Source organism: Moschus berezovskii, chromosome 9, assembly GCF_049115385.1.
Source record: "Moschus berezovskii isolate FMDL1 chromosome 9, NW_MosBer_1.0, whole genome shotgun sequence".
NCBI classification, from domain to species: domain Eukaryota; kingdom Metazoa; phylum Chordata; class Mammalia; order Artiodactyla; family Moschidae; genus Moschus; species Moschus berezovskii.
In genome coordinates, this window is record NC_142468.1 from 93,596,074 (window position 1) to 93,622,649 (window position 26,576).

Genomic DNA, 26,576 nt, shown 5'->3' on the forward strand with positions numbered 1-26,576 from the left:
GCTCTCATCACTTCCCTGTCCACCTGGCCCTTGTCAGTAACCCCAACCCCAGAGCACATGCCCTCAGCCTGGGAATTCTGTGTATTCTCTGACCTGCTCATCTCTTGAGAGGCAGCATCTCCGTCTTTTCTTCAGTTGATGGCACTTTCACAGGTAAAAGTGGGCCACACCTAGCACCGGTCAAAGATCGTCGTGGTGGGACTTCCCTGGTGTTCCAGTGACTAAGACTCCACACTCCCAAGGCAAGGGGCCAGGGTTTGATCACTGGTCAGGGAACTGGATCCCACATGCCACAAATAAAGAGTTCACATCAAAGATCCTGCATGCCACAACTTAGACCCGGTACAGTCAAATAAATATTTTTAAAAGTATATATGATATGTGTATTAAAAAATAAAATAAAAGCACTTTAAAAAATCACAGTGGCAAGAATAAGTGTGGCTGAGAGATTAATCAAAGGGTCAGTTTTTTGTTTTGTTTTGCTTTCCCATGTTTTGGAGAAATGGGATGAGGCTGTGTGTGCGTACATTTGTCTTTGAAATAGGATGGGGTCCTTACTCTTAGAGGTTCTGGGGGCTTTGTAATTGAGGGGCAGATGGAGTGTGGGCCCAGCCAGGGTAGCCGATAAGCCGCTGGTCTCAGGAGGGAGGTTAGAGCAGGAGGGAGAGACACGATATGTTTCTCCAGGAGCAGAGGTTTACAGCCCATTAATTTTAACGTAATGCAAATCGGTTTATGGAAGTGCTGACATACTGTTACTCAAAAGGCATGAGCAGTATGATAATTAAATCTCCATCTATATTTTATTCTAGCACATTTATAGTATATCCCTGCCCAGCTGGTGTGGTAGATTTCTAGTCTTATAATTGTATAAACTGCAAAGTACCAAAAAGAGAAGAAAAAAAGTGAATTGATACCAAAGCCAAGGTGGGGTGTATTAGCTTGAGTTTCATTATTTTAAGCCGAATTTTGTTTTGTCCCTGAGTTTGATATTCACTCACTAAAAATATCCCAAAGTTATGATTCCCAGTATCTTAACACAAGGGGATATTGGAGTCTGTTTAGCGTTTCTTTTTGGCACCTTCGCTTTGAAGCGTGTGTTCTTGGTGGGGAGCCGAGCGCCCTGGAATTCACAGTCATTCCCTGCTGAGCGGAGGAGTGGAACAGGAGTGAGTTCTCTGCTGGGAATCTGCTTTGGTGCTGCCACTAACTGGTGAAGTGACCGCCCCTCTGGGAACCAGGATGCTCTAACTTCCAGAGTAAACATTTTGTTACTCGATTTCTTTCTTTTCCTTTCTTCTCTTAAAGTAAAAATCTCCCAACATTGCTGTTAACACAACTCTAAAGTCGAATTTCTTCAGTTCCAAAACACTCAACTGGAAAGAATGGCCAACAAACTTGAGATATCTTAGACAAGACAAGCCGAGACCTTGGGGGGAAGGATATATGGGAAAAAGTGTAGTTGGTGATGAGAGTGTGCCATCCCCAGGTTTGCAGAGTCTCCTCTTTATAAGTTGCAGGCCAACCATGTGGACATGCCTCTCACATCTTCACTGCATGAAACCTGTTGGTAATTCTTCTAAAAAACATCCCTGGGAGGATGGGTGGTTTTGTTACCTTTAAACTGAGCTGATACAGGAGGCCACATAGGTCCCTGTGTATAAGGAACATAATCAGACAGGTCTGTCAACAAGCGGCAGTTGGAACAGCTTTGCTTGAGCTCCAGCTGGGGTACCAATTACCTCTGTTTGGGGAGTGGTTTCCAAGGCCAGCTGTGGTCCTGGGGGATCAGGTGAGTGGCTGGGGTGCCACTGGGGAGTAGTAGAAGTCCATGTATACTCTGTAGGAAGGCAGCCCTGCATCACAATGAAATGTTGCGTGGTAAATCAATCATGGGACATGAGCACTGTGAGAGGCATTAAAGAGCAACTGGCCCAAGCCTGGAGGCCCAGACTCAACTAGTGAGGGGCAGGGCCCACGGGGCTACCTGGTGCTGAGCAGAGCTTTTTGTGTTTCCCACTGTAACATCATATATATATATATATGTCATTATTGCAAAAAAATATACATTCCTTTCTTTAGGAAAGGTATACAGAAGTAATACAGACACAATAGGTCTTTATATTGCTTCTGTTGATTGATTTTACTCTCTAAATACTGGGTTTTTTTCTCTCAACTTGTGGATTTCATGAGACTTCTAACCTTGTTCCTCCTCCCAGCTGTCTGCTCTTAAATTCCTCCTTGTACAAAAACTAAATAACACTTTTATAACTTCAGAATAATATCTAAATGTTCTCACATGTGCTCTAGCTTTCATTATCTGGGTTGAGACAGCAAACTCTCTGCCACAGCTATTTCCAGATTCTCATCAGAGAGTGGAGATGGCATTTGCCTGGTCCTTCTCCTGGGCTGGTGATGGTTTTCTCTGCGTCCAGATTGGCCTGCAAATGCCAGGGAAACCAGTTTCCTTTCTGCACTGTGTCTCCCAACTCGGTCCCTGCCTTTGTTTCTATCTCCTTACTCCCTTCCAGGGGCCATATTGATTCAGAAGTCAGTTACCAAATCATGGTAACTTGCCTACGCTGGTCTGCATTTAGGAAACCTACTACTTTCTGCCATTTAGGTTTTCCACCCAGTTTGCCAGCCTTGGTTCTTTTTGAAACTTCTCAGTACATGTGTGCAGCTACCCAATAAAAACCCACTTTAAAGAATCATGATAGCCCTGTACCTCTCACATGTTCCCTCTTTGATGTCCAAAGTGTCCAAAGAAAAGATTACAATGTTCCTTTACTTTTGGCTGGTTGGTGATTTGAATTAGTTGATACCTTTTGTCCCTTCTCCCCACCCACCACCCCCCTGCCTTTTTTTTTTTTTTTTTCCCCTAAACATTCTTTTCCAACCAGGAACATGTTGAATGTTCATTTGGAAAAACAGAAACTTCCAAGACCGTCACTCCTAGTGTTACCATTTCTATTACATTCAGCCCTCAGGCGGGTTAAGGTTTGATGATTGGTCCACAAGGTAAACTTCTTCTGACACATGACCAGAGTTTATCCAAAGCCCTGATGGTTGCCAGCCATTCTTTCTGAGAAGCAGACATGTTTCTTTCCCTTGGTGACGGCTTCGTATGGAGATAAATTACAGGATGTTTCATATAGTCATGGCCGCATTACAGAGTAGCAGACATCACTGTGTCTGCTGGGTCTGTTATGAATGGGGTTGAAAGGTATGGGTCTTTAAAAACCAGGTAAATTGGAACATACTTGAACTTTACTAAAGCTTCTAGACACCCTGGGACTGAAAAGAATTTGAGAGGATTTGCTAGTGTAGTTGTGCTCGTTCCAAAGAGTATTGAGAACTGTGATGCTGGGAAAGATTGAAGGCAGGAGGAGGAGGGTACAACAGAGGATGAGATGGTTGGATGGCATCACCGACTTGATGGACATGAGTTTGAGGGAGCTCTGGGAGTTGGTGATGGACAGGGAAGCCTGGCATGCTGCAGTCCATGGGGTTGCAAAGAGCTGGACACAAATGAATGACTGAACTGAACTGAATTGAGCTAAGGGATACAAATGTTGGAGACATGGGTCCTGTCCTCAGGAATTATAAGAGTTCCTAGATACCAGGAGAAAGAAATGAACTGGTATCATATGTTCTGTGATAGAAGTTTTGTTGTCATGGTTGTTTAATTACTAAGTCATGTCTGACTCTTTCGTGACCCCATGAACTGTAGCCTGCCAGGCTCCTCTGTCCGTGAGATTTCCCAGGCAAGAATACTGGCATGGATTACCATTTCCGTCTCCAGAGAAATCTTTCCAACCCAGGGACTGAACCTACATCTCCCGTATTACAGGTGGATTCTTCACTAGTGAACTGGTGTGGAAGCCCATAATAGAAGTTTAGCAACTATTATAGCACTTTCTGGTGCTTCCCTGTTGGCTCAGATGTGGAGGAGTCTGCCTGCAATGCAGAAGACCCAGGTTCCATCCCTGGATCAGGAAGATCCTCTGGAGAAGGGGATCTCTAGACAATACTCTTGCCTAGAGAATTCCATGGACAGAGGAGGCTGGTGGGCTACAGACCATGTGGTTGCAAAGAGTCAGACATGACTGAGCGACTAACACACACACATAACACTTTATGAGCCCCAACCAGAAAGGAAAAGGAATTCCAACCAGAGTTTGGGTGGGGGAGGGGTAATAGAAAGTTTAACTTTTAAGTTGGATCTTTGTTTAAAATTGAGGTATAATTGACATATCCCTTTATATTAGTTTCAGATGTACAGCATAATGATTTGATATTTGTATATATTGCAAAATGATCACCACAGTGAGTCTAGTTAACATCTGTCACCGCATAAACACATTTTTTCCCTTGTGATGAGAACTTTTAAGTTGAATCTTGATGAAATTTTTCATATGGACACATTAGTGGAAAGGCTGTCTAAGAGGAGGGAGCTACATGACTGAAGGTCCAGAAGCTTGAAAACTCTGGGAAATACTGTCTAGTCCTACAGGTTAGGTCAGTAGGAGATCAGGAGATGAGGCTATAAAGGCAGCTGTGGCCAGCTTTCTAAGGACCTTGCAGGCAATAGCTCCCCTTCATCCAACACCACTTCATGTCCCAGACGTTTTGCTGAACACTCTCTCTTTGGTGCTTCTTTGTTATCATAGCATCTCCATCAGATCCTTCTTATATCAACAGACACATGCCACATGAAACAGAAGCACAGTTTCTCTATTTCCATCAGGGGATGTCACACCTAGAAGAGCAGTGAGGGGTGAGGAAAATAAAATCTTCATGGGACACAACATCTTTAGTTGGTTTGTGCCTAGAGCAATTTTTAACAATAAATAACCCAATTTAATAAAGTCTCCAGTTATTCTTTGGTTGGTTTGGTGGTTTAGTCACTAAGTCATGTCCAACTCTTGCGACCCATGGACTGTAGCTTGCCAGACTCCTCTGTCCATGGGATTATATAGGCAAGAAATACTGGAGTGGATTGCCATTTCCTTCTCCAAGTTATTCTTTAGAAAGTACTTAATCTGCTTTCAAAACAATCCATGATATGACATAGTTTTCAGTTTGCTTTTGAGAGGCAATTCAGAGCAGAGGAGAAAGAGCACCCAAATTGTGGTTTTATTTAAAATGCTTCAAAGATGTTTTCAGTGTCTTTACAGGATAGGTTCTTAAATTTGAGGCTTCTGACCCAGATGGAGTTATTGATGAGCTTCAAGGAGATCCAGGACACCCTTCAGATCACATACAAACATTTTCTCTACCAACACATACCTGTGTCAGGTCCTATGGAGAAAGTTCATGCTTTTGTACAGTTCTGAAAAAGGTCCGATAGTCCCCCAGATAATGGGAGCCACTAACGTGTACATTATGTACAGAATGTAATATCCCTGCTCTGCTCTGTGCGTACTCAGTTGTGTCCAACTCTTTATGACCTCATGGACTGTAGCCTGTCAGGCTTCTCTGTCCATGGGATCTCCCAGGCAGGAATACTGGAATGGGTTGCCATTTCCTTCTATAGGGGATCTTTCCAACCCAGGGAGCCAACCTGCGTCTCTTGGGTTTCCTGCATTGGCAGGTGGGTTCTTTACCATTAGGGCCACCTGGGAAGCCCACTATTTCTTCAAAGCCTGGATGATAAAATAATTGGCTTCTTTGCATTAAAGGAATGGATTTTAGAATCAGATAGACCTGAATTCAAATCCTGCCCTGACCCTTTGCTACTAGTGTGACCTCAGCTTTTGTTTCCTCCCTTTTGAATATGGAAAGTTAATATAGGAGCAGATAATGAGATTCACACATGTGTAATAAAGAAAGCAGATGAGATTGCCAGGTGATTGAGGGGGAAAGGGGCTGAGGATGAAACTCTGGGGAGCATCAGGATTCAAGGGGCGAGAAAAGGGGGCCAATGAAGGAGACCAAGGAGAGGCCAGGGAGCCGGGACGGAAGTCAAAAAGGACAAGTAAGTATCTGGCAGGGAGGCCTCATAGTGGCCTTAGACTGATCCAGTTATGTAAGGACTCACAAGATACTTCTCAAAAGTGTAGCGGGCTCAGGAAGTTTTTGATGAACTTGTTAAAGACTCCTGTTTTATTAACGTGACGTCAATTTACTGAATGCCTATTGTTTGATGGTCAAAGCCACCGGTGCCATGGAACTTGGTTCACGTGGTCTCAGTGAGATGGGCTGGGGCCTAGGACTCTGCTGCGGTGCTTGCACCTGGGCACACCTCTCTTCCAGCCACAAAATACACAAAGCAACTATTGTTGTTCCATCGCTCAGTCATGTTCAACTCTTTGCGACCCCACGGACTGCAGCATTCCAGGCTTCCCTGTCCTTCATCATCTCCCGGACTTTGCTCAAATTCATGTCCATTGAGTCAAAGAAATTATGGGACTAAAAATAACTGCGTATGTGCACAGTTGGGGCAAATTCTGGACAAAAGATGAAAAAACGACCAAAAAAGCCCAACTGCCACTTTTGAAGAGCCTGGCAAAAAAACAGGGTACTGAGCATGCCCCCTGCACGATACCACCTAGAGTGTGGGCAGACCCCCTAAGCTGACCCTCTGCCCTGACCCCCAGACACTTACCCCTCACCCCCCATAAGGAACAAGGTCACTTCTGCCTCAGCCACCAAACAAGGGAATCTGTTATTTGTTCTCACACCCCACTGCTGCAGCAGGGGCCCCAGTAATGCCTTGCCTGAATTTCTTGTCTGGCCTCTGATCAGTTTCTGTTGATTGGGGAAGGCTAGAACCCTGGTTGGTATCATCACCCTTAGAAATTTAAGGTTCTAACATGACATCTGTCCCTGCAGTTGCTAACAAGCATTGGAAGAGATAACCAGACCACATATTGGTCTATTGTGTGGCTTTGGGGGCATCCCTGGTGGCTCAGTTGGTAAAGAATCCACCCCTGGTTCAATTCCTGGGTCAGGAAGATCCCCTGGAGAAGGGATAGGCTGCCACTCCAGTATTCTTGGGCTTTCCTGGTGGCTCAGCTGGTAAAGAATCTGCCTGCAATGCAGGAGGCCTGGGTCCGTTCCCTGGGTTGGGAAGATCCCCTGGAGAAAGGAAAGCCTACAGTATTCTGGCCTGGAGAATTCCATGGACTGAACAGAATTCCATGGACTATACCAACAAAGGTCCGTATCGTCAAAGCTATGGTTTTTCCAGTAGTCATGTATGGATGTGAGAGTTGGACCATAAAGAGAGCTGAGCACCTAAGAATTGATGCTTTTGAGCTGTGGTGTTGGAAAAGACTCTTGAGAGTCCCTTGGACTGCAGGGAGATCAAACCAGTCAATCCTAAAGGAAATCAATCCTGAATATTCATTGTAGGGACTGATGCTGAGGCTGAAGCTCCAATACTTTGGCCACCTGATGTGAAGAGCCGACTCATTAGAAAAGACCCTGATGCTGGTAAAGATTGAAGGTAGGAGGAAAAGGGAACAACAGAGGATGAGATGGTTGGATGGCATCACCGACTCAATGGACATGAGTTTGAGCAAGCTCTGGGAGTTGGCTCAGCTAGTAAAGAATCCGCCTGCAATGTGGGAGACCTGGGTTCGATCCCTGGATTGGGAAGATCCCCTGGAGAAGGGAAAGGCTACCCACTCCAGTATTCTGGCCTGGAGAATTTCATGAACTGGATAGTCCGTGGAGTCGCAAAGAGTCAGACATGACTGAGTGACTGAACTGAACTGATGAACTGTGTGGCTTTGGGCTGGCCGCATGATCTCTCCAGGCCTAAGGGATGCAGACTAGATTATCTCTCAAGTTTCCCCAGTCTGTGGTGAATCCTGCATCCCTAGTCTACGGTGAATTCCCCCATCTTGATGGGGCAAGAGGTAGAGATCAATGAATGCCTTTCACATACAGAACTCTGGATATACCCAGAGCACTTCATTGTGTAGGGTGTCCCTCTATCCTTCTGTCAGCTTCATGGCCCTCTTGTTCTTCCTTGCATCTCCTATGCCTACATGGTGCCTCTGCCCTTGTTTGGTGCATGGATAAATCTTTTGCAGGTGAGGAGTTTTTCCTACCAGGGAATCATGTTGTCTTAACACAAAACCTGTACAGATGTTATAAAACAAAAATAACGTCTCTGAACACCAACTGTGATATAGAGCTTGTGCTAGATTCTTTCATGTGCGAGACCTTGTTTGGGGTAAGAGTCTTCTTTATAAAGATTTCAGTGCACTGTGGATGAAATGGTGTTTCAAATGAAGGTTTTCCTGGAGCAAAACCGCAAGCACTAAAAGAGTGATAGAAACTTCTAACTGCATAGTGAAAGTGAAGTCGCTCAGTCGTGTCCGACTCTTCGCGACCCCATGGACTGCAGCCTACCAGGCCTCTCCGTCCATAGGATTTTCCAGGCAAGAATACTGGAGTGGGGTGCCATCGCTCACTGCATAAGGTGAGGGTTAATCCTGGCCGCCTTAACACCCACATCACCAAGGAGCTCTTCTTTATTTGAAGTTGCCTTCCAAACCTGATGACTTTCTGATCAAGACATTCTTCTCTCCAACTGGTTTGAAATTTGCCTGTTTTGTATGTGTGTGTGTTTACACATGCACACATAGGCATGTGTGCACACTCAAAATAGAAGCTCTAAATAAATGTCTCTACCTTGCCAGAGGTTTAATTCTTGGTTTTGTGACCAGCGTGGACAGGTAGCTCAAGTATTACTAGGTTGTGTTGTTCACTGGTGTCCCGAGAGGAGAGGAGGGATCATCAGGTGAAGGGGACTGTCCTGCCTGGTGGGCAGCTAGGGGTAGGAAGGAAGGTGCTGGTCGAGCTGGGAACATGCTCTTGGGCAGCCAGGCCTGGGCCTCGGGGAGCTGAGTCAGTGGATGGTAGGGCCCAGGGAGGGTGCTGGTGCACGACGGGGTTTCCATCAGCAGGACCCGCGGCAAGTAGTAAGGAGTGACGTAGTGTTGCCTTCGTGTGTCAAAAACGGAGCCTTAGCCTTTCCCAAGTTGTCTAGGTTAGATTCTTCCCCTTAGTTACAATTCACTTCTTTGTAAAATTTTTTAAATTTGAATATAATTGCTTTACAATATTGTGTTAGTTTCTGCTGTACAACATCATCAATCAGTTATGTGTGCTGCCTGCTAAACGATTTCAGTCATGTCCAATTCTTTTTGACCCCATGGACTGTTGCCTGCTAGGCGCCTCTGTCCATGGGATTCTCCAGGCAAAGATACTGGAGTGGGTTGCCATTTCCTTCTCCAGGGGATTTTCTGACCCAGGGATTGAACCCACGTCTCTTATGTCTCCTGCACTGGCAGGCAGGTTCTTTACCACTAGCACCACCTGGGGCTCAGCTCTGTGTATACATATAAGCCTTTCCTCTTGAGTTTCCTTCCCAAACCCTCCCATCCCACTCCTCTAAGTCATCACATAAGCACTGAGCTGAGGTCCCTGTGCTATACTAATTAGTTCCTTCTCTAGAGTGTTCTATTTAGATTCTTCCAATGAGAAGAATTCATGGATGATTGCTCTCTGAAGATGGGTGCTTCTGGGCCCCAGAGACATCCCACAGCACCCAGACCAAAGTGACCCTGCAGTCACTCTCTGCCTGGTCCTGGTACTGCTTCTGTCCATCACACTTTACAGTCCAAAAGGGAGCTGGGGAAGCTCTTTGCTTATTTATTTAGTGTCTGTCACCCCAGCCCCCCACAACAGAATGTAACTTGGTGAGAGTGGAGACCTAGCAGTCTTAATTCCTGCCATGTCTCCAGAGCCTAGAAAAAGGACTTGATGTATAGTAGGTGTTTAATGAAAATGTGATGAATAAATGAACAGAAAGCAGGGGAAAGGGAAAAAAGGAAGGGAGGGAAGTGAGAGAGGAATGGAAGGGGATAAAGGATGGAGGGATATAAAGGCAGGAAACGCCAGCAGGGATATGAACTCTTATGTATTTTTATTAATTTTTATTGGAATATTGTTGCTTTACAATGTTGTGTTAGTTTCTACTATTAGCAAAGTGAATCAGCTGTACATGTACATATATCCCCTCTGTTTTGGGTTTCTTTCCCATTGAGGCCACCATAACTCTTCTTGTCTTAAGCAAACTCTGGTGGAGGGGATTCAAGAAGGGTCCCAGCTCACCTCCCCTCTTGGAGCTCACAAAACTGTCTTAAGTCAGATAGGAGTCTGCCATGGCTATTTCAGCACTGAGGGGGCCTGGAATGCCCTCACAGGTCCTGCTTTTAGGGGAGTTTTGTTCCTAGGACATTAGCAGCTCCATGCACCCGAAGATACCAAGTGACAGGGCCTAGGGAGGCAGGCAGGTCTAGCCTGGGGAAGAGTAGAAGGGGACAGGGGCTGCCCACCTCAGCCTCTGTTTCTCCCCACCTCACAATTATAAAAAGACATTTTCCTTGTACATTTGGGGTAAGCGGGGAACACCCATGTCTGTGCTCCCAGCTCCCAGGTGTGCAAGACACGAGAACTGCCCCAGTTGTGTTCTGCAGGCTCTGGGCCAAGGGCCACTCCTTCCCAGAGGCTCCTGTGCATTACTGTGGAGCAGGTGGGGAGAAAGCAAAGGCATGTCCCCTCCTCTTGCCTTCCTGCCATCCACCTGAGCTGCTCACGGGGACAGACGGTGTGTAGTGGCGCATCTCTCCTGTGGCCGGGACCCTGTTGCCGTCCCTGACATGGCTCGGCTAGGAGGCGTACGTTGCCTTGGCTACCGCTCCTGGCCCTGGTGGGAGCTGACATGCTCTCCCGTGTGAATTTCAGCAGGTCCACTTGGTGGGACTCCGTGGGGCTGGCTTCTCCTAGAGGGTGTGGGCCGTACTGCCAAGAGCGGCGAGGGCCTCTGCCAGGCTTTGAGAAAGTATTTGAGGCATGGAGGCCGCGTAGGGCCCCACGCCCTTGTTCCCTCTCCCCTCCTGGCTCTCCGACCTGCAGTTTTAATATGGGCGGGGGCTGGATTAAGTGTCTTGGCAGAACCCAGCAACCTGAGTCCTTTCTGGCAGAAGATGGGGAGTGCGCCTTGGGCTCACATTCCAGATGCAGGGACGGAGATTAAGGAAAGAGAGTGAGAAAATTAAATGTGGCGAGAAATGGATTTTCCCTTTCTGCCGTCTGAAAATGATTGAGTTATGTTAGTTTGTAAAATAATCTGTTTTGAGGTTTTTCCTGGTCCCCATCATACTACCAGTTGTCTTACTGATTTGAAGAGGGAGGGAAAAAAGCATTCACTTTTTCCCTGTGCTGCGATTCCTACCAAATATCTCAAACGTGGGCTGTATTCTAAGAGGGGGTTTTGTTGTCTGTTAACACCGTGGAAATGAGAACCTGAACTTTTAGGGGAGAGGTGGCTGAATCCCCGCTGTCAGGTCCCTGCTGGCTCCTCCCACTCATCCAGACAAGTGCCCACAGCACGGCCTTCCCCGTCCTTTCCCTCCTCTGGGCTTTGAAGGGCTTGGTCACGTGTGGCTGGAGACCCTCCCCGGTGTCTGATCACCTCGGGACGTCCTGGTGGAGGATCCTACCTCCCTTCCCAGTTGTTCCTGGAATTCTGCTCCCTGTGTCTCTTCAGTTCAGTTCAGTTCAGTTCAGTTCAGTCACTCAGTCGTGTCCGACTCTTTGCGACCCCATGAATCACAGCACGCCAGGCCTCCTTGTCCATCACCAACTCCCGGAGTTTGGTAGTGGCTTAATGGTGAGTTCTCACATCAGGGTTCCCCTGACAGTAAAAGTGCTTTATTATCAGTCCAGGGAATATTTAGTAACTGTTAGTTACTGTACTTTCATCATGGAGGGTGATCAGGTGGGACTTCAGGCATATGTCCAGCTGAAACCCGGTTGGATAGGTGTCCATCTATTAATAGAAGCAGCCTGACCAGGTAACAGACAGGAATAGGCAGGGCTTTCAAGAACCTCAACTCTGGAGCCAGACTTCATAAATTCATATCCTGCCTTAGCCACTTATCAGTGAGATGGTTTTGGGCAAAGACCTAACTTCACTGTGCCTCAGTTTCTTAGCTGTACTGTTGTGTGCTCAGTCACATCCGATTCTTTGCAACCCCGTGGACTGTAGCCCTCTAGGCTCCTCTGTCCATGGGATTTTCCAGACAAAAATACTGGAGCAGGTTGCCCTTTCCTATGCCAAGGGATCTTCCCAACTTAAGGATTGAACCCACGTCTCTTGTATCTCCTGCCTCTGCAGTTGAATTCTTTACCACTGCCCCACCTCTCTAGCTATGAAATGGATGCAAAAATAGTACTTACCTCTGGTCGCTGTGAAGATTCAATGAAGTCACGAGCATAAAGTACTGAGAACAGTGCCTGCTACTGCTCAAGTACTATATTACTTAGCATCAATGCCATGGTCATCATCGTCTTTACATACTATCTAGTGGCCTTTTGTTAAGTCACTTAGATTCTCTGAACCTTGGCTTCCTTATGTGTAAAATGGCTATCATACTAATAGGACTGTCGAGAAGAATAAGAGAGAATGTATGTGAAGACATTAGCCGGGGGCTTGACATCCTCTGGAAGCTTGGCAAAAATGAGTTTCCTTGTCCCTCTCCTTGCAGTCTGCCGCTGTCTAGCCTGTCAGCTACTTGGGTGGAAGGATCCATTTTATTATAGCATGGTTGACTGTGTGGCAAGTGTAGTCCTTGTCAGTTGTTTTATTACGGTACAAATTAACATTATCTTCAGTCTAAAAGCTCCTTTTCTCATCCTCCAGCTCTCTCCTTTGCATTTCTCTTCTGCTGTGTATCAATCAGGCCATGAGTCTTGAGGGCCTTTCCAGGTGCAGGACAGCGGACAGAGGCCTAGAGCTCACTGAAGACGTGGAAGAACCTTCTCCTTGAATGTCGGACTCAACATGCCTCGTACTCTTTCCTGACCCCATTGTATCATTCATATCGCAGTTCTCCCATTCACCTTGAGTTCCCTTTGATTCTTCCTCTGTTGTTACAGTACCTTCCATTCAGTAAAGGCCTATCTTATAGTCACCATACTAGGTGCCTTTATTTTGTCATCTCATTGATTTTCACATTAACCTTGGGAGGAAAGAATATAATCATCCCATTTTACGGATGAACCAGCTGATGTTTAGGGAGCTTAAGAAGCTTGCCAAAGGCTGCTGCTGCTGCTGCTAACTCACTTCAGTCGTGTCCGACTCTGTGTGACCCCATAGACGGCAGCCCACCAGGCTCCCCCATCCCTGGGATTCTCCAGGCAAGAACACTGGAGTGGGTTGCCATTTCCTTCTCCAATGTGTGAAAGTGAAAGTGAAGTTGCTCAGTCGTGTCCGACCCTTAGCGACCCCACGGACTGCAGCCTACCAGGCTCCTCCGTCCATGGGATTTTCTAGGCAAGAGTACTGGAGTGGCTTGCCATTGCCTTCTCCATGCCAAAGGCTACTCAGTAGTAAATCAAACTGGGATTGGAACCCAGGTATGTGAGAATTCATCTTCTGCACTTGCCACTCTGTGATTTTGTGTCTGCTGCTTGCTTTATGTTTTGGCTATCTATTTCCATGTAACAGACCACCCCAAACTGAGTAGTTTAAAGCAACAGCTTGTTGTTTCTTATTATTATCTCTCATTATTCTGACTGTGCTCAGCTGGGTGATTCTTGCCGCTTCTCTCCTGAACTTGCACTCAGATGGTGACCAAGACGGGAGATGTCTCTCCTTCGCTCATGTTTTTGTCACTTGGGCTGGGAAGATCTAGGGGCTGATCAGGCGTCTCTCTCTCCCTGTGTGACCCCTCCTTATGGCTAGCTTGTGCTTTCTCACAGCATAGTTGTCTCAGAGTGGTCACATTTCCTACATGGCAGCTGACTTTCCCCAGAACAAGCATTCTAAAAAAAACTGACTGGAAGCTGCAAGGGTTCTTATAACTTAGCTTTAGAAGTCCCAGACCTTCACTGCCACCATGTTTTACTGGTCAAGCAAGTTCTAAGGCCAGTCCAGATTTAATGGAATGAGTTATTAGGCTTGATCTTTTGACATGAGAAGAGACATGTGTGTATGCAGAGTACATCATGAGAAATGCTGGGCTGGGTGAATCGCAAGGTGGAATCAAGATTGCTGGGAGAAGTATCAATAACCTCAGATATGCAGATGATACCACTTTAATGGCAGAAAGTGAAGAGGAACTCAAGAACTTCTTGATAAAGGGGAAAGAGGAGAGTGAAAAGGCTGGCTTAAAACTCAACATTCAGAAAACTAAGATCATGAGATCTAGTCCTATGACTTCACGGCAAATAGATTGGGGGAAAGTGGAAACAGTGGCAGATTTAATTTTCTTGGGCTCCAAAATCACTGCAGATGGTGACTGCAGCCATGAAATTAAAAGACACTTGCTCCTTGGAAGAAAAGCTATGACAAACCTAGGCAGTGTATTAAAAAGCAGAGATATCACTTTGTTGACAAAGGTCCATATAGTCAAAGCTATGTTTTTTCCAGTAGTCGTGTACAGATTTGAGAGTTGGACCCTAAAGAAGGCTGAGTGCCTAAGAAATGATGCTTTTGAACAGTGCTGGAGAAGACTTTTGAGAATCGCTTTGACAGGAAGGAGATCAAGCTAGTCAGTCCCAAAGGAAATCAATCCTGAATATTCACTGGAAGGATCGATGCTAAAGCGGAAGCTTCAGTACTTTGGCCACCTGATGTGAAGAACTGAATCATTGGAAAAGACCCTGATGCTGGGAAAGATTGAAGGTGGGAGGAGAAGGGGACAACAGAGGATGAGATGGTTGGATGGCATCACCGACTCGATGGACATGAATTTGAACAAACTCCAGGAGATAGTGAAGGACAGGGAAGCCTGGCGTGCTACAGTTCCTGGGGTCTCAGGAATTGGATATGACAGTGGATGAACAACAACAGTGTGTGTATAGTGAAGGAAGAAATTGATAGTTGCCATCTTTATTTGATCAGCCACCAAGACCCAGTGTTTTTGCATTTAAAAAGTCCCTCTTATCTATTCTATTCTACTTCTACTCCTTTGTAGGGTTCTGTTTCTTTGTGCTTTGTGTTTGGTTCACTACAACCATCTCCTAGTTCGGTTCTGACAATCCCCGGCTCCTAATCCATTATGTACTTTGCTAGCATACAAATCCTCATCAAATGCCTCTTTCAACCATCAGTTCATATATTCATGGATCTAATAAAGTCTTTTTATTAATCTAGTGGTGGTGGTGGTTTAGTCACTAAGTCGTGTCCAACTCTTACAACCCCATGGACTGTAGCCTACCAGACTCCTCTGTCCATGGGCTTCTCCAGGCAAGAATACTGGAGTGGGTTGCCATTTCCTTCTCCAGGGTATCTTCCCGACCCAGGGATTGAACCTGGGTCTCCTGCATTGCAGGCAGACTCTTTACCAACTGAACCTCAAGGGGAGTCACCTTTATTAATCTATTAAGAATTTTTATTGCCAACGAAAGTCCATATAGTCAAAGCTATGGTTTTTCTAGTAGTCATGTAGGGATGTGATAATTGGACTGTAAAGAAGTCTGAGCACAGAAGAATTGATGCTTTCAAAGTGTGGTGCTGGAGAAAACTCTTGAGAGTCCCTTGGACTGTGAAGAGATCAAATCAGTCAATCCTAAAGGAAATCAACACTGAATATTCATTCGAAAGACTGACACTGAAGCTGTAGCTCCAATACTTTGGCCACCTGATGCAAAGAGCCGACTCATTGGAAAAGACCCTGATGCTGGGAAAGATTGAAGGCAGGAGGAGAAGGGGACAACAAAGGACAAGATGGTTAATAGCATCACTGACTCAACAGACATGAGTCTGAGCAAACTCTGGGAGATAGTGAAGGACAGGTGTGCCTGGCATGTTGCAGTCTATGGGGTCACAAAGAGTCAGACACAACAGCACTGGATGACGATGATGACAATGTGAAAAAAATGCTCAACTTCATTCATAATAAAGGAAGTGAAATTTTAAGCTACACAGATACCATTTGTCACTTGTTAGAGCAGCAAAGATCAAAGAGTCTAATAGCCCCTGACTTGGTGAGGGTATGGGATTCATCATACTTTGCAGGTAGAAGTGTAATTTTGGTGCCTTCTCCATGGAAAACAACTTGGTGATATCTATCAAAATTATGAATGCATTTATTATTTGCCCCAGGAATTCTGCTTCTCAGCGTACAGCTATTCGTTTATTTAGAGGAAGCACATGATTATTTATTGTAGCATTGTTTGTAATTGCCAAGGATTGGAAACAACCTAAATGTCATGGAAAGAAAACTAGTCAAATTATAATTCATCCATACGAAGGAATGCTATGAAACCTTGAAAAAAGAGAATGAGATTTTCTGTATGTGCTGATCTGGATGGCTTGCCAAAACAAAGTATTGGGTAAAGAGAAAAAAATTGTAAAAAGAGAGTGGAAAGTAAATATATGTACATATTTGTTCAAGTATACATAAAAGATCTCTGGAAGGAAATATAAGAAACTTATTGTTTATAATAATGAGTAGCTGGGGTATAGAAGTAGGAGGAAAATATTTCATTCGTTTATATTGTTGTACCTTTTGAATTTTGAACCATATGAATCTTGTTTTTTTTTAAATGGAAGGGAGACAAAACAAAAACAAAAATTCAAACAAGTAAACCATTAATACTGGGGCCTTCTTCAGACCTGGAGTAGAATAAATACTCCATGAATTTCCTTCACTGTGCAGTCAATTAAAGAGAGAGGAAACTTGGCCTAATCTTCTCAAATAAAAGGCTATGAAAATAAAACTTAAAGCAAAGCAAATGTGACAAAATAGTAAAGTGAGTTGAGTTGAGCACATAAGTATTTCATACTGCCTTTCTGTATACTTGGGACTATTTTGCAATAACAAAGATAAATTGTGGCAAGCAAATAAGCAAACAAATTAATAATTTGCATGGCATGGCTTTGGGATTATTGAATCTGGTTATTTCCATTTTCAACCATACTCAGTTCTCATCTAAGTTTCATTTTTCTCCTAACCAATCCTATCCATGGAGACTCACTTTATTTTTATTGTCATTTTTTGTGTTTTCACCTTGGTATACTCGTTACTTCCCTTCATGAGATTATGAACTCTGCAGAGAGTAAAAATTGTGTCTAATTGAGAAGTTGGCAAACGTTTTCTGTACAAGGTCACATAGTAAATATTTCAGTCTCTATTGTAACTGATCAACACTGTGGTTAGTTGTATCACAAAAGCAGCCAAAGTTAACACACAAATGAATGCATGTGACTGTGTTCCAATAAAACTTTACTTACAAAAGCATGTGGTAAATCATATTCGGCCCGAGGGCCATAGTCTGCTATCACCTAATTCCTAGTTTGCTGTAATCAGATTTCACTCTCTCCCTTTCCCTGTGTCTTCCTGGGCAAGGGCTGAAGTTCCTGATCCATGTGTATGTGTGTGTTTGTGTATTATGTGTGTACTTGTGGTTCCTGGAAAGGGATGAACTGAAAAAGGAAACAGACTGTAATTCTAGATTCGTGAGGGATTCAGGCTGAATATCTAAGGGAACAGTGAAAAATGATAAAGAGCAGTTTTTAGGAAAAGGTACAATCATGATGCTCTTTCACATAGAAAATGAACATGTTGAAGATTTTAATTAACTCATGAGCTAATGAGGGAAGCAGTAAGATGTTACAGCTAGTTCACAGGAGAGAGTAAGCACACATGAAGATCATCGGGCTGTTGAAAGGAATTGAATGCAGATGAAAATCTAGCCTCTGGGAAGCAAGGGGGCTTATAATTTGCATCTCCACAAATGACAAAATTCATTTGCATCATTATCTGTTTTCTGTAGTTTATAGGGTTGTAAAAGAGCTCAGCTAAAGACTTTGAAAGGCATACGCCTATAAAATTAGGCCATCTAAAAAAGGTTATTTAACAGTGCTTCATTTTACACTTCCCTCATGGCTCAGACGGTAAGGAATCTGCATGCAATGCAGGAGACCCAGGTTCAATCCCTGGGTTGGGAAGGATCCCCTAGAGAAGAGGTTGGGAACCCGCTCCAGTATTCTTGCCTGGAGAATCCCATGGACGGAGGAGCTTGGCAGGCTATGGTCCATGGGGTCGCAAAGTGTCAGACATGACTGAGCAACTAATACGTAATTATACCCTGGAAAACATACTCAGAAAGCTTTTTTTGTTCTTTCAAAATTTTCCCCAATTTTGTGTGGTAGAAATAACATTTAGTAAGGTCAATGTACTCTAGATTATAGAATAGCAGTCCCCAACCTTTTTGGCCCCAGGAACTGGTTTCACAAAAGACAGTTTTTCCACGAGCCAGGCTGGGCAGGGGGATGGTTTGGGGATGATTCAGGTGCATTGCATTTATTGTGCACTTTATTTCTATTATTATTACATTTTGTTATGGCGGTGGTTTAGTTATTAAGTCGTGTCTAACTCTTGTGACTCCAGGGACTAGAGTCTGCCAGGCTCCTCTGTCTATGGATACTGGAGCAAGAGTACTGGAGTGGATTGCCATTTCCTTCTCCAGGGGATCTTCCCGACCCAGGAATTGAACCCGGGTCTGCTGCATTGCAGGAGATTCTTTACTGACTGAGCTGTGAGGGAAGCTCATTTTGATATATAATGAAATAATTATACAACTCAGCAAAATGCAGAATCAGATCATCAGGCATTAGATTCTCATAAAGAGCATGCAGGACTTCCCAGGTGGCTCTAGTGGTAAAGAACCCACCTGCCAGTGCAGGAGACATAATGAGACATGGTTCAATGCCTGGGTCAAGAAGATCCCCTGGAGGAGGGTATGGCAACCCGCTCCAGTATTCTTGACTGGAGAATTCCACGGACAGAGGAGCCTGACGGGCTACAGTCTATGGGGTCACAAAGAGTCAGACATGACTGAAGTGACTTAGCACACATGCACACAAGGAGCATGCAACCTAGATCCCTCATGTGAGCAGTTCACAAGGAGGGTTTGCACTCCTGTGAGAATCTAATGCTGCTGCTGATCTGACAGGAGGTGGAGCTTAGGCTAATATGAGTGATGGGGGGTGGTTGTGAATACAGATGAAGCTTTGCTTGCTCACTTGCCCTTCACCTCCTGCTGTGCAGCCTGGTTCCTAACAGGCTAGTACTAGTCTGTGACCCAGAGGTTGGGGACTCCTGATATACAAAACCTTGAACTCTTGGCAGGCGTTTCTCAAACTCAGTGATTGGCAGCTGTAGCCAATGCTTGAGCCTCTGGTCCAGATATAGGAGGAGATAGATTTACCAGCAGTCCTCTAAGTGAAGGCTTACCTGTGAGAGTGGATGAAGGGGACAGTTCCAGGGACCATTTCAGAAGCAGCAGCCTGCTGACTTGGAGTACACAGTTCTGGAGTACATTCTGGAGTACTCAAAGCCACATTTGAGTCTGAGCACTGCTACTGACCACTCCTGCGACATCAGGCAAGACCAGTTTGCTCATAGCTGGTTGAGGAGTAATAATAACTTCCTCACAAACCATTGTATTAAATGAGAAAGCACGTACTTTAATACTTAGCACTTTGCCTGGCCCAAGCAGTTTGTACCAATGTCAGGTTCCCACCTTCCATCTGGGGTGCTCTCTAGAGACGAACTCTTTGCCCATGGGCAAGTGACTTCAGCAACCTGAACTTTGATTTCTTTACCTGTTCAAATGCAGAAAATGATACCCACCTTGCAGATTTGCTGAAAGAACTGGCAGGAAGCAGTTCCGGAAAATAATGCTTTCCCTATAGGGGTTTGGGAAGGCCTCACAGAGGAGATGGCCACTCAGTCAAGTCTCAGTGCATGAGTAAATGTTTTGTATATCAACATTTCCGGATTTCATAAGATTTCCCAGTACGATAATTAGCATTTATGTAATTCAGTTTTATTTATTTTCATTACATCATTTCGGACCATTTGTGTTCTCTTTTTGGCCACCGCATGGCACTGCCTTTTAAAGCATGTCACGGTAAGGCACATGTGTTGTGGTCATAGCAAGCACACAAGAGTATGAAATTGCTTGAAGTTTATCTGGGAATGGGTTGAAAATAGAACATATATTGTGTGTGTGAATTAATGGTTATTTAAAGCCCTGTTAAATTGCATTTGGGGGGAAGAGCACTAATCACAAAGATTTTCACCCATGGCTTCCACCTACAATAAAATATCTTAGGAATTCTATTATTTTGGCACCTAAACCACATTTCCTAGAATTAAAAAAAAAAAAATCGGATCCTTGGAAATGATGCTCATTTTAATTTTATAGTTCATAAAATTGTATTTGTTTTTCTCCCTACCCCTGTGAGTGTGTGTATGTGTGTGTGTGTATAGAGAAAGTGAGCCCACCAGCCATGACCCACTTGACTGGGGGTGTGCTGCTTGAGAAATGTGCATGAGGATTTTCAGGGAAAGCAGAGAACACACTGGCTCTGACTTTCCCAGCTTGCCTTCTGGTTGTCAGTCTTCTGTGCTCATGTCACCGTTTCTGATGCAAGAGCAATAAGGCCGCCAAAGTGGTGGTTCAGGCGGGACTCCAGAGGAGGAGCCTTAACCCCAAGAGCACCGTCCCACTCCATGAAGCTTTCTTTCTGCCCAGCAGGGTTCCTCCCTGATCTTCCTTTAGCTGTGGTTGCCCTAACTCCTCACTTCTAGTAAAAAGCTTCTTTCCATCTTTTCCCTGTCTTCCAGAATCCCTCTACCACGTATTTCATAGGCATCAACAGCAGAATCTGCTGATACTTTATAGAAATAAGAAGTGGAACATGAAGTTGCTCAGTCGTGTCCAACTCTTTGCGACCCCATGGTCTGTAGCCTACCAGGCTTCTCCACCCATGGGATTTTCCAGGCAAGAATACTGGAGTGGGTTGCCATTTCCTTCTCCAGGAGATCTTCCCGATCTAGGAATTGAACCCAGGTCTCCGGCATCGTAGGCAGATGCTTTACCGTCTGAGCCACCAGGGAAGTCCTCAGGAGAAGTGGGGAGGGGGATAAAGAAGAGATTCTATAAAGTGAAAGAAGGTTTTGGGCTGCCTTTGGAGTCCGTGGTATGCCAGGATACTTCAGGATTGAAGTGGGTTCTGCTTGGAATGGAGCTATAACTTGTAAGTGAAGTGAACAAGAAACTCATGGGATGTAATTACAAGCAACTATTCTGGTTCCCCCCCCCCAACCCCCGCCACTGTCCTTTTAAAGGTATTTCAGTAAAAGTTCTTCCACTGCCATGGTGAAAGCTCAGGTAGTCCCATATTTTTCTGATCACTCTCAAGTAATATTAATATAGATTCCTTGAACCACTGAAAATTGACAACACAGTCTCAGTTTAGTTGTTAAGTGTTCAGTCTATGTAATAAATTCCAACTTGTTTAAAAGTTAGAACTGAGACTTCCCTGGTGGTTCAGAATCTGCCTGCCAATGCATGGGGCACGGGTTCAATCCCTGGTCCAGGAAGATCCCACATGCCAAGGAGCAACTAAGCCCTTGTGCTGTAACTACTGAGCCCATGCTCTAGAGCCCCATGCTCTGCAACAAGAGAAGCCACTGCAGTGAAAAGCCCATACCCCGCAACTAGAGAGTAGCCCCTGCTCTAATTGTGCTCACCGCAATTAGAGAAAACCTGTGCACAGCAACGATGACCCAGCACAGCCAAAAATAAAACAATAAAAAGTGAGATCTGCTCCCCTCTCTTTATTAGATCTGATGCAGGTAAGAAGAGAATGAGTTTCCTTTTCAATCTGCTTTCACACATCCTCACCCATATCCGTGACCAGGACTGCTGACCCTGCTGGGTACATGGACTAGGGGAGAGGAAAGGGCAGGAAAACTCTTACTGGACAAGTCCTGTTGTAAGGTGTCCTCACTACATGGGCTCGGGAGGTTCAGAGAACTGATTCCTTCCCTTGTGGGTTTTTCTGTGGGCTCTTCTGAGATGCTTACAGGAATACTGACCTGTATCTTTCCTGACACATGTGTTGCATTTTCCTCCAGCTGGCTACTCTTTCCTCAGCTGTCCACACAGGCCCATTCTGATTGGGCTCCTGTCACCTTATCAAGGAATCCTCTTGGTGGGATTGAAATATCGAGGCTCACTTTCTCCCCAACACACCTTCTGGTCCCACAGGTGTGTTACAGGTGTGTTACAGAGTACTGCCCTGACAATCTCTAGGGAAGCAGTGCCCAGTAGATACCTCTCCTTTTGCTGGTACTGATAGGGCATCTAATCTTTTAGATTTTCCATGGCACAGCGGTAAAGAATCTGCCGGCCAATGCAGCAGACACAATAGATGAGGGCTTGATCCCTGCGTCAGGAAGATCCCCTGAAGAAAGAATGGCAACCCACCTCAGTATTCTTGCCTGAAAAATCCCATAGACAAAGGAGCCTGGTAGGCTATAGTCCATGTGTTGACAAACAGTTGAACACGACTGATCACAGCGCACAGCACAGGCAGGAGTTAGACCCCCCACTCTGTGTCTCAATAATCATAAGGAGACCAAATCAAGCCCTCCAGTGAGCTCACTGAAGCTTCTTTCTCTTAACCTAAAGACGAGCCCTACTCTTTTGGCCACCTCACGCGACGAGTTGACTCACTGGAAAAGAGTCTGATGCTAGGAGGGATTGGGGGTGGGAGGAAACGGGGACGACAGAGAATGAGATGGCTGGATGGCATCACCGACTCGATGGAGGTGGGTTTGAGTGAACTCGGGGAGTTGGTGATGGACAGGGAGGCCTGACGTGCTGTGATTCATGGGGTCGCGGAGAGTCGGACACAACTGAGCAACTGAACTGAACTGAACTCTTTCCCCTGGGGAGGGGGAAATACCAGCCAGACTCTCTCCAAAAACATTTTCTCAAAATTATTCTATCTTCACCGTGAGTAAGGGATTCAAGAGTTACGTAATGTGTCTTTGCTCTCCAACTTTGAAATTTTTTGTTATATTCCCTTCAAAACATAGCATCCCCTATCTTCCTATTTTAGCTGAACAGGAGACTGAACAGCCCCATTTTAAAATCAGTTACACAAGCTTGGCCTTAGAACTGGCATCACATTTATTGTCTATGCTAAACCCCTTTTCATATTATCTCTTTTAATCCTCATAACAACCTCCTTCTTGAGAGAATGAAATTGAGTGATTATAGGATTTGTCCAAGAGTGTTCAGATAGTATTAGGGCTAGAGTTGGAAACAATTCTTCTAAATAGTTTATAATTTCAGTTTTGATTGCCTGTTTAATCAGTTATTTCAAAGAATGTCTGTAACTTGCAAGTGGATAGATTAAAAATCATTCTTCTAGAATCATTTCTAGTTTGTTTCTTTTGGGAACAGAAATATAGCCCTATATGAGTTCTAACTTTTAGATTGTAGTGAGGTTTATATGGTGGACAGTTTTAGTAGCTATTTTCCTGGATATTTGAAGACTGTTCCGTGGATATTTGCTTTTTGGTTGTTGAATAGACCTGGGTTTGACCCCTGGGTTGGGAAGGTCCCCTAGGGAAGGGAGAGGCTACCCACTCCAGTGTTCTGGCCTGGAGAATTCCATGGACTGTGTAGTCCATGGGGTCTCAAAGAGTCGGACACGACTGAGTAACTTTCACTTTCACGTTCACTTGTTGGGTAGAGAGTTCTGTGGGTTTCTCTTAACTCAGACTTTCATTGTTCCTAGTTCAAGGTCTTACAGGAGATGCCAGAGACTAAAACAAAATCATTTTAGAACTGCTTGTGACCAGGCTTCCCTGGTGGCTCTGTGGTAAAGAATGTGCCTGAAATGCAGGAGACCTGGGTTCAGTCCCTGGGTCCGGAAGATCCCCTGGAGAAGGAAGTGGCAACACACTCTAGTATTCTTGCCTGGGAAATCCCATGGACAGTGGAGCCTCCCACAAGAGTTGAATGTGACTTAGTGACTAAACAACAGCAACGTGACCAAATAGCAAATTTTAAGAACGTTAGCACACATGAGACTCAACTACATTTTTATTATTTCATTCCCAAGCAATCAGGAAGTCTCTTCTAGATCCATACGCTCTGGTGGGGAGGTGTTCCTCTACTCCTAAATCAACTTTGGATGGTGAGCCAGGACCTGTGAGTTCTTGACCCAACTCTGCCACTGACTTGCCCCTAGGAGAGTCACCTCCCCGTGAAATATGGGGCTTGTGTCAGATGGTCTCATGGTCAATTCTGCTTCTCAAAGTCCAAGACTGCACAGTGGGCCTCTGGCTTTCCATTCTGAAGGTCACAGTCAGTTCACGAAGCAGGGTGTTCCCGTTGCAAATGAGTGTTTCTTGGAGAAAGCATTTTGCTCAGGGAAGTGCTACATGCTGGTCCCTGGGAATTACAAAATCATTATTTAAAAAGTGCTGGAACTGCTGGTCTGTAGTCAGTTTTAAAATCACTGGGGTGACCCTTTCCTCAGTTTGTTATATGAGCTCTGGACCAAGTTCAATGACAAACTAGGTCAGAGGGCAGACCTGCAATGATATGCACAATGCTGGCTTGTGTTTTCTTTGTCTAGAACAGCTGCACATGGGCTGGGTGATGTGTGGACTCCCTGAAGGGGATGCAAGCACATGTTTCCAGTGCTCACTGCCATACTGTTCCTTCCCGGATGCCCTTGGCTGTGGGGTAGCTGAAGCTGTCTGATGGGGGATGTGGAGGGTGTGTAACTGTCTATGCAAAACACGTGGGTCATTTTCTTCATTTCAAAAGTTCCCTTGAACATGTATCTTAATTATTTCCTTCATTTTCCATCTGTTGAGCATTTAACACGTGTCATGTTGTGCTGTCTTCTGCAGAGACAAAGACGGAGAAGAAGCCAGAAGAGCTTAGTAGAGGTCTGTCACTTATTCCACCTAAAGCGAGGCATGAGCTAACGCTAACCACACTCTAAATACGAATTAAGGCATGTGGTCAGATAGGTGATGTGATAAGAAAATATCTATCTAAGTTTCCAAATCAGAAAGGGGCAGTTTGGGGGGGAAGGTTGTGGCATATACCCATTCGGTGGTCAGAAAAGGCTGTCTTGACCTCACCAAAGTGCTGGGGCTTCCCTCCAGCTCCCTCGAAGGCTGCTTTGGGGAATGAAGCTTGAGGATGAGCAATGGCACTGACCCTTTAACTTTGAATTCTAGGCATGAAGTTGTTTGCAGGAATGAGCTCAGCCTAACCACTTGAATTTAAGGCAGCAGAGGAAAACGCCCCATCTCTGTTTATAAACGTGCAAAACAATTTGCGAGACACAGCTATTAGTCAAGCAAGAGACTGTTCACAGATGGTGGCTTGGGCTGGGAGTGGATGCAAAGGCTAGGACGTTGGGCCATTAATCACCGTCTGCAGATAAGCTGCCGGGTATAAGCGGCATACTTAAGCGGGCTGTAAGCGGGCTGAGACAGGGCTTAGTAGGGCTTGGTGTCTGTCGATTGTCCTGTCCTACAGGTAATTAGAGAAATCCTCACAGCCACAGAAAGCACCAAATCACAGTGGGGAGAGGGGTTTCAGCCAAACCTGCATGCCCTTATTTTACCTGCTGCTCCTCCCTGATGCTTTCCTAAATACAGAACAACTCCAGTCTGTTGCAAATGTTGCAAATGAATAGAATCATCTACCTCTGCCAGAGACCAGAACCCTAAGGAATGCCTCTGTAGATTAAAGACCACCACTTCGTCCAGGTTGGCTACTGTCTAGATGTGGAGATAAGGCAGAAAGTGTGTGTGTGTGTGTGTGTGTGCGCGCGCGCACGTGCACGCACATGTACATAGGTGTGTGTGCAAAAGGCACCCTAGGCAATACGTAAGTTTCTTCCCCCACTTCCAGGCTACCTTCTCCTCATCCTTTAGGTCCCAGCTCAGCTCCACCATCCGCTGAGCAGCCTTGTCTGACCTTCTAAGACTGGGTGAGCTGCTCTGTGCTTCCACATGGCCTGTACTTCCCCCATCACAGGGCTTCTCACACTGAATTGTGACTGACTATTAACTTGTCTGTTACTTGTGGGAATAGGGACTTTGCCTCTCTCTGTCATTCCCAACATAATTCCTGTTTGTTAATAAATCATATTAACAGTATTGATAATCTTCTCTAAATGTGGAGACAGACGAGGTAATTTGAAGTCGAGGAGAGAGGACTCTATCTGGCCCGAGAGATATGAACAAAATGAGAGAAAGGATGTGGTTTTACCTTGTACACTGGTTCTCAAATTGTGGTCCCTGGATCAGTAGCATCGGCATCATCCAGGAATTTGTTAGAATTGCAGATTTTTTACCTCACCTCACACCTACAAAATTAGAGACCCTGAAGGGGGAACTGACAATCTGGATCTTAATAAACCCTCCACATCAAAGTAAGAGAACTGCTGACCTAGAGCCTGCAGCTCTGTCTCCATGCTATTCACAACTGAGCCAGTGAATTCTCACATTCAGACTTGTCCCTACCTATGACTTTGGGGCCAGGCATGACAGATAGAGGGCTTCCCTGATAGCTCAGGTAAAGAATCTGCTTGCAGTGCAGGAGACCCCGATTTGATTCTTGGGTTGGGAAGATCCGCTGGAGAAGGGATAGGCTACCAGCTGCAGTATTCTTGGGCTTCCCTTGTGGCTCAGCTGGTAAAGAAT

At 45.1% G+C, this 26,576-nt stretch overlaps 1 protein-coding gene across 2 annotated transcripts in view; it reads left to right on the forward strand.

Annotated features, from left to right (window-relative positions):
* Positions 1–26,576, forward strand: part of THSD4 (thrombospondin type 1 domain containing 4) — a 676,681-nt gene that overhangs the window by 252,544 nt on the left and 397,561 nt on the right. The window contains exon 7 of one of the 2 annotated variants that reach the window (XM_088839954.1): positions 24,765–24,803. The exons of the other annotated variant lie outside the window; for it this stretch is intronic. Coding sequence (XP_088696080.1) covers positions 24,765–24,803 — 39 coding nt within the window. The remainder of the gene's footprint in view (positions 1–24,764; positions 24,804–26,576) is intronic. 2 annotated transcript variants of the gene reach the window in all.